Consider the following 9,117-nt stretch of genomic DNA (forward strand, 5'->3'; position numbering starts at 1 on the left):
TTTACAGCTCTACATCCAGACTACATGCTCTACATGCCCAAGGTGTTACTGGTCAAAGTGACATATGTGTTCCTCTCTCTCTCTCTCCTTACAGCTGTACATCCAGACCACCACCCTGACCATCTCCATGAACCTCAGTGCGTCCGTGGCCTTGGGGATGCTCTACATGCCCAAGGTGTACGTCATCCTGTTCCACCCGGAGCTCAACGTGCAGAAGAGGAAGCGCAGCTTCAAGGCGGTGGCGACGGCGGCCACCATGTCCTCCAGGCTCTCCTCCCAGAAGCCCAGCGGAGAGAGGCCCAACGGGGAGGCCAGGACGGAGCTGTGCCCCCAGGACCCCTCGTCCACCACGGACCCCAGCGGTGAGTTATACCCCTGTTTAACCCTAAGCCCTCCACGGAGCCTAGCGGTGAGTTATACACCCTACGGTTCTCATTCCTATTCATTCTGGGGACTATTATTATTATTATTATTGGAAATGCATTGGGGTGGCCATGACACTTACATCTTGCTTACATCTAGCATGCATCAATGTTGTATGCTAGATCGAAAGGTGTGAGTGAGGCCTAAGTAGTAACCATGGTGATGATCAACTCCCCACGGGCCGTGCAATTAAAGTCGCAGCACTTCTTTTACTGCCTCATCACTGCCTGACCATGAATAAAACATATGCAAATGAACCGCAGAAATATCCCTTTCCTTTCCGGAAAATATGATTCCTTCAAAGCAAAAATGTGCACGTGCATGTACACATATTACTATACAGTACGAGCTGCATCACATGCACTCGCTTGCATTTATACGTGCGCACGTGAACGATTGTCGTTTTTATATGTAGGCCTATTTATTGACGCAGAATGTACCGTACGTATATCGAACGTTTGTAAAAAAAAAAAAACATCAGACGATCCATCCGAGAACTCAGTATGGGAAAAAAGAGGAGCAGCCTTTCTTTATTTAGGCGACTGCCAGCATGTTTGGACCTTGGCAGCTGTTCTTCATCAGGGCAAATTCCATGTATTTTACGTGCATAACGGGGACACTTTAGTCATGATTCCATTATCCAATCTCTCTCTCTTTTTGGACGGCTTCAGAACAACCAACAGCATGCCTTCACCTACAGACCAGTACGGCTCACTCAGCGGACCGTTGGCGTGTGTCTAGCCAGGGTCGTTGTTCACGCTGTTGACACACGGCAGCTTTTAAAAGCGAGAAGGGTTGTTTTTGATCGATGTGGGAGGTAGACGGCTGCACACTCGGGGGCGAGCGGCGTGCAGCTCAAACGACAACACTTGTCAAAGGCTCTGAACTGCATGGTGAGGCGACAGATCCAAAACACGTTGCAGCACAAAGCATTGTGAGCTTGAGTGCGTGCGTGCGTGCGTGCGTTCATTATTGAATGTGTGTGTGGGATGCAGACATGCACGTATGGATTCTAATATACCTGTCCTCTCGCCCGGTCGGTAATTTCCTCTCTTGTTATCGGGTTTGTGAGCTTCCATTTCGTTGCCATTGTGTTCATAACATTGCAATTGACCCAAAAATCATTAAATCAGCCATGCAGACGTCGCCATTCACTCATAACAGCATGATTACAACAGGGAAATTAATAGGAGGGATTTCAGCCTCTCGGAATTCTGTGTGAGGCAGAACCGAGACCAGATTAGAGCCATTATCAGTAGCCAGCGGTGGGAAATACATTCACTCAACTACTGTGCTTAAGTACAATCTTGCGGTACTTTTACTGTATACTTGAGTATTTAGATATGTTATATACTTATACTCCATTACATCTCAGTGGCAAATGTTGTTACGTATTTACCACACTACAATTACCTCTGAAAACTGTAGTACTTTACAGGTTGAGATGAAGGATGCTGATGTTTTGGGGAGGCCTGTTGATTTTTGGGGATGCTTGCTGATTTTTGGGGGGAGCATGAATACTTGGCTGCCACATGACGTCATGTCTGAAAGCCAGACATTACCCCTCCAAAAGAATTACCTAAATCAATGGCCTTAATTCCCATACATCATGGCGGAGGCGTCTCTCTCTCTCTCTTTCTCTCTCTCTCTCTCGGCGGGCAGACGGGCGGTGAAAGTGAGGTATTTGGCGCTCTGACGGTTACAGGAGCTGACGGACGGTCTCCGGGGGAGGCGGAGCCGAGCGGAGCAGCTTTTCGGAGCGGTCATGCACATAAATTCACCATTAATAAATGTCACATCCCTCTGTCGCTGAAATGGAAGGGCGAAAGAGCGGAGTGTGTGTGTGTGTGTGTGGGTGTGTGGGTGTGTGAGTTGGGTGTAACGAGTAACGGAAAATCTCGTTACTGTAACGACACTACTTTGGTCGGTAGCGAGTAATATAACGACACTACTCCTCCAAAATTGATAATCACACTACAGTTACTGGTCGCTTTAGTGCTGCAGTTACTCGTTACTTAATTGTGTCATGTGGCTGCTTTCAGCAGTGTTGCTTTGGACTAATGCACACAACGGAGATGAGTTGAACATGAACAGTAATGGTGCGCTGGAGTCGCGGACTAGAACATGTCAAATTTACGTCGTTTCGGTATTAAAATCTCCGCAGAAGCACTGCTCACAGCGAGCCAGTCTCCCACTGTCACAGAGACGGAGCAGTTAGGGTGTTGCCATGTCCGCTTATTATAAGCGACTTTGGGCTTGTTGTATAATAGCCTAGTCAGGCTTCTTTTGGGCTTGTTTTCATAGACATGGCTGCTTGTTTCTCTTCCAAAACCTGGCAACACTGCCAGCTGGGAGGGTCTTGTTTGTTGTAGAATGTATGTGCTCTCAGAGTCACAATCACTAGTTAGTTAATGCAGAGATGAATAAACCAAATATGCCGACATGAAAAACTACATTTAATGAGCATGGAGCAGGGAACTCCACATCATAAAGAAAGGGATCCTAAAGCACTGTGAACATATAGGCTACTGATTTCTCTGTCTCATTATTTTTATTTTAATATATTTGATTTGATTGATTGAAGAATTGATTAGAAGTTTGCATAGAAAAAGTTTTACAAGGTCAAGAGAACCACTGCACTAGACCGTTTTGGAAAGGCCCATTTTGTTTTATTCCTCCACAACCTGGTAAAGAGCATAAAGAAAGATGTTGTGTATGTCCTCCTTATTAGGATTATAAAGATTTGTTAAGTGGTCAATTATGTGACAATGCGACATGCGATTTTATGGAGTAACGCAAAAGTAATGTAACGTGTAATGTAACTAGTTACTTTCTCCAGGGAGTAATAAAGTAATGTAAGGCATTACTTTTTTCAAAAGTAATATGTAATATGTAGTGCCTTACTTTTATGAGTAACGGACCCCAACTCTGGTGGGGGTGTGTGTGTCGGGAGACAAGGCGTGAAGCGTTCATGCAGGCAGACACAGCAGGTGACAGACTCTCTCTCTCACACACACATACACGCACACACACAGATCGAAAGTAACTAAATGCATTTATTCGAATAATATACATTTGATATATACATTTCATCGTCTACTCAGGCTTATGTGAACACCCCAGACAGTTTTTTTATTCTTATGTGAACACCCCAGACAGTTTTTTTATTCTTATGTGAACACCCCAGACAGTTTTTTTATTCTTATGTGAACACCCCAGACAGTTTTTTTATTCTTATGTGAACACCCCAGACAGTTTTTTTATTCTTATGTGAACACCCCAGACAGTTAAGTCTTATGTGAACACCCCAGACAGTTTTTTATTCTTATGTGAACACCCCAGACAGTTAAGTCTTATGTGAACACCCCAGACATAAGTCTTATGTGAACACCCCAGACAGTTAAGTCTTATGTGAACACCCCAGACAGTTAAGTCTTATGTGAACACCCCAGACATAAGTCTTATGTGAACACCCCAGACAGTTAAGTCTTATGTGAACACCCCAGACAGTTAAGTCTTATGTGAACACCCCAGACAGTTTTTAAATCTTATGTGAACACCCCAGACAGTTAATTATTATGTGAACACCCCAGACAGTTTTTTTATTCTTATGTGAACACCCCAGACAGTTTTTAATTCTTATGTGAACACCCCAGACAGTTTTTAATTCTTATGTGAACACCCCAGACAGTTTTTAATTCTTATGTGAACACCCCAGACAGTTCATTCTTATGTGAACACCCCAGACAGTTTTTTACCCCAGACAGTTCATTCTTATGTGAACACCCCAGACAGTTTCTTTATTCTTATGTGAACACCCCAGACAGTTAAAAATTGGAAAATGAAAAGCATCAGGGTTAGAACAAGTCTAAAAAACAGGAAGAGAGAGACAGGGAAAATGGAGAGAGACAGGGAGTGACACGCAGCAAAGGTCGGCGTGCTCGGGACTCGAACCCATGACACGCTGTCAGGCTGCTTTAGAGCCTACTGTATAATGTGGTTTTGCCTAAACCGCTAGGCCATCAGCGCCTCCAAGAGGGCAGTTTTATACAGACAGGTAAAATGCCTTTGATGTCTATGTGCACATGCCTGACCCTGCGGTCACTTCTTCCTCGCCACTGATCAGAGTGTGTGTGTGTGTGTGTGTGTGTGTGTGTGTGTGGGTGGGTGGGTGTGTGTGTGTGTGTGTATGTGTGTGTGTCTTCTTCCTGCCACTGATCAGAGAGTGTGTGTGGGTGTGTGTGTGTGTGTGTGTGTGCATGCGCGCACTCGCTCAACCTGCTTGTGGGGGGGGGGGGGGGGGGGGGGATGATTTCCTCTTCGCGACAGCTGTTGAGCCCCCCCCAAACCCCCCCCCGACTGTGTGTGCGTGTGTGTATGTGTATAGTATGTGCGCTCGATTAGCCACATGTGTGATCGAGCTGGGAATGGGATACACTTTCATCTCCCCCCTCGCTCTCGCTCTTGCTCTCGCTCTCTCTCTCTCTCTCTCTCTCTCTCTCTCTCTCTCTCTCTCTCTCCTCCCCCACGGCACTTACATCAACTCGCGCACATTTGTGCACATACAATACCCCACACAGTCTCTCTGCTCCCATACACACCACATACCCACACAGTCTCTCTGCTCCCATACACACCACACACCACACACAGTCTCTCTGCTCCCATACACACCACACACCACACACAGTCTCTCTGCTCCCATACACACCACACACAGTCTCTCTGCTCCCATACACACCACACACAGTCTCTCTGCTCCCATACACACCACACACAGTCTCTCTGCTCCAATACACACCACACACAGTCTCTCTGCTCCCATACACACCACACACAGTCTCTCTGCTCCCATACACACCACACACCCACACAGTCTCTCTGCTCCCATACACACCACACACATTCACTCTGCTCCCATACACACCACATACCCACACAGTCTCTCGGCTCCCATACACACCACATACCCAAACAGTCTCTCTGCTCCCATACACACCACATACCCACACAGTCTCTCTGCTCCCATACACACCTCACACAGTCTCTCTGCTCCCATACACACCACATACCCACACAGTCTCTCTGCTCCCATACACACCACATACCCACACAGTCTCTCTGCTCCCATACACACCACACACCACACACAGTCTCTCTGCTCCCATACACACCACACACCACACACAGTCTCTCTGCTCCAATACACACCACATACCCACACAGTCTCTTGACAGATGAGTGTGACAATGTGTGGCTGTGTGGAGACATTCACATGAAAGCCTGTCATCTCATCCTCAGAATTCAAAGAGCTGTTACACCTGTTGGTGCTGTGATTGCGCCGTGTGTAGAGATGTGTGTGTGGGGGGGATTTGCATGATGCTAACATGATGCTAACATGGGTTTAATACAGTATGTCCCTATAGCAGCACTCAGCTGATGATGCTAACATGGGTTTAATAGCAGCACCCTAGCAGCACTCGGGTTGTTGACCATGCAATGGAGCCAGTATAGAGCGCCGAAGTCCTGACGTCACTCGCTCATCCCCTGGTCCGCGGACGTTTTTTCTCTATGGAGAATAACATGGGGTCATCTTAAAATCGTGTCATATAAGAATTGTGGTCCAAAAATAAACAAACTGTCTCAAGGATATTGTCAGGGAGGTGTGTATGAAAAAACTTATTTTTCATTTCATTACAACCTTTATTTAGTTTTCGTTTTTATTTAGTTTTTATTTAGTTTTATTTAGTCTTCTGTGAAACAGAAGAACATTTGTAGTCGATGAATGTAACACTGCCCTCGTTTCTTCTCTCTGTCTCCTCAACAGGTCAGGCGACCAAGAAAACGTATGTGAGTTACAACAACCTCAGGATCTGACCTGCTTTCTGGACGAAGAAGAAAAATAAATTCCTTTATCTGTGACCTCGTGGCCCGAAGGAGGAAGGATTATCGGAACGGACGCAGAGTAGGACGGATGAAGCACCGAGAGACCAGACTTGACGGAGCGTTGTGGCGCGTAGCAGAGCGGTAACCTACCTATGCACTCCAGGACTGTGGATTAGTGTCCAAACCGCTACCATACCCAATTTACCAGATTTTATCCCACAATATTTTGCAACCCATTTGTTTTCACCCAGTGTCAATTATCTAGTGTAATCCTGGCCGCTATACACTCCCTATGCCAACCTGGGGAGAGCAACGGACTGACCTCATGCTTCCTTCAATGCATGAGGAGTGAGCTTCTTATCACCTGACAAGGGGGTAGTTTCCCAGGTTGGACATAGCGCATGGAAGGAACACGTTATTCCGACCAGTTCCTTTCGGCTGTATGGGTTTTAAACAAAACATTCCTCTAAAATACGGTATAGGCGGGACCCTCACCCCTCCCCTTGCTTTCTGACACAGCCGGTTGATGAACGGACGGACGGTCTATAGGGGGCGACCTTGTCCTTTTTTGGAAAGTGGGATATTGTTGACCTGACCGGACGGACCGCGCACCGACTGTGCCGCACAACGCCACACGACACGGAACAGGACAGGACAAGTGGCACTGTTTCCAAAAAAACGATTTATTTAATTTTTTTGGTTGTTGTTGCTTTTTTGAGATGCCATTTAAAGCCATATTCTCTTGGAGTTCTCATTATAAATTATTTATTTTTTATTGTATTATTTATGAAGTGATTTCTTCTTCCGTGTGCCTCTTATTTCTGTTTAAACAGCTGGAGTTGATTTCATTTGACTTGAATAGTAGATTTATTGTCCTCTCTCTCTCTCTCTCTCTCTCTCTCTCAGTGGTCAGTCAGATGATGATTATTATTATACATACACCAGTGATGGGCATTGTAACTATATTTTTCCGGGTTTTTTTGTAAATAGTCAAGAGTATTTTTCATGTTTGGAGTAACAAATCTAGATATTATCCTGTTTTTTGTTGGATTGGCTTTGGATGGAAACACAGGTGATCTAAAGCCCACACCAATGACTTGCCATGCAACTCCTTGTAAACATGCAACTCCTTGTAAACATCCTTGCAACATGCTAATACTTGAAACTCCTTGCGACAGAATGGTGCTTTAACTGCACACACAAGCGTTGAGGTGTGCCCAGCTGCAATTTCCGGATTTTCCATAGCTACAGTTTTTTCTCATGCCAATAATTTAAACTCCTTCGAATTGAATCACTTGCGACGCAATGAGCCGACTTGCACCGACCTTCAACGGGGACATATCAGACCGCTGCGAGGAACGCTACAACGGTTTTGTTGTGTCTGGAATCATTGGTGTGGTTTGAGCTGTTACCATCCAGTCGTTGTTGGATTGGCTTTACTTCTGAGAAGCACAACAGTGTTCACATTGCATGTGCCGATGATGTATGTTTGTTCTCTATTTGATGTGTCGAAACAAAAACATATATATAAATGAACAAAAAAAAAAGATAATGATAATACATTCTGAAAATGTTACTGAGCTTCAAAACATCGTTCTGCTGCGGTTTCATTTTGTTCCTTGAACCACGGTGGTTTTCAACCAGTGGTCCTTGAGGTGGTTCCAGGTGGTCCCCAGCTAATGATGGATGAGTTGGTAACCAAATGGACCCTTATAGATCTTTGACTCTCGAGAGAGTAAAAGGAAACCAAACCTTTGTTAAACATCTGCATTACCTAATTTACAAGTCTAGACAATTAGAGAGGATTGTTCTCTTCTAATGGTACCAACATCAATACAGCATGGAATTCTTATCGAAAGATAACAAAATATCCTTTAGTCCTGAGTCTGAGAGGCTAAATGTCAATGGTGGTCCGTGTGGCTCAAATACCGAATAAATAATGGCCTGACATGAACGGGGTTGAAAGCCACTGCTTGAACTGCAACCGAACCGAAGTCTTGATTTCTGACAGAATATGGCTTTAATCCGTTGTTGAATTGCCCCCCCACGGCCCCCCCACCTCCACCTCTCTGTATCTTGAAGCATGCATGGTTTTCTATGGTTTCGTACAGGCTGCGTTGATGCCTATTATCAATGGTGTGGAAAGAAAAATATATCGGAGCAAATCATGCAAGTATGTTGTGATGTCTTTCAAAACTATCGAAATGTAATAAAAATAATCATTTTGTTATCTTTTCTACAATTAAACACGGCAGGGTATCATAGTCATTTTGTGCGTGTGTGTGTGTGTGTGTGTGTGTGTGTGTGTGCGTTTGTGTGTGTGTGGCTATTTCATCAAGGACCCCACAAATTATATGTATTTGGTCGCCGACCCCCATCCCAGAAGTAAAGATTTTAATTCAAAACATGTGCTCTGAAAAAATATATATCCAAAGATTTGCACCACATTTTCCCTATTTAAAATAAATAGCAGATCTACAAGCTTGTAGCACAGCACTCGGTGATGCACTGAGCTTGTAGATCTGCTACTTTCCCAGACAGCCTCTTGCATGCAGCTATAAGCCTTTCCCACAGACAGCCTCTTGCATGCAGCTAGAAGCCTTTCCCACAGACAGCCTCATGCATCCAGCTATAAGCCTTTCCCACAGACAGCCTCTTGCATGCAGCTATAAGCCTTTCCCACAGACAGCCTCTTGCATGCAGCTATAAGCCTTTCTTTCCCACAGACAGCCTCACGCATGCAGCTATAAGCCTTTCTTTCCCACAGACAGCCTCTTACATGCAGCTATAAGCCTTTCCCACAGACAG

At 45.1% G+C, this 9,117-nt stretch overlaps 1 protein-coding gene across 1 annotated transcript in view; it reads left to right on the forward strand.

Annotated features, from left to right (window-relative positions):
• LOC310862010 (metabotropic glutamate receptor 7-like) overlaps positions 1-6,616 on the forward strand; it is a gene marked incomplete at its 5' end in the record, with an annotated part of 184,899 nt that extends 178,283 nt beyond the window's left edge. Inside the window, 2 exons of the mRNA XM_083769746.1 lie at positions 95-362; positions 6,251-6,616. Coding sequence (XP_083625872.1) covers positions 95-362; positions 6,251-6,300 — 318 coding nt within the window. The 3' untranslated portion in view covers positions 6,301-6,616. The remainder of the gene's footprint in view (positions 1-94; positions 363-6,250) is intronic.
• Between the last annotated feature and the right edge of the window lie 2,501 nt (positions 6,617-9,117).

This window comes from Protomyctophum parallelum, assembly GCF_964188405.1.
Source record: "Protomyctophum parallelum genome assembly, chromosome: 7".
NCBI lineage: Eukaryota > Metazoa > Chordata > Actinopteri > Myctophiformes > Myctophidae > Protomyctophum > Protomyctophum parallelum.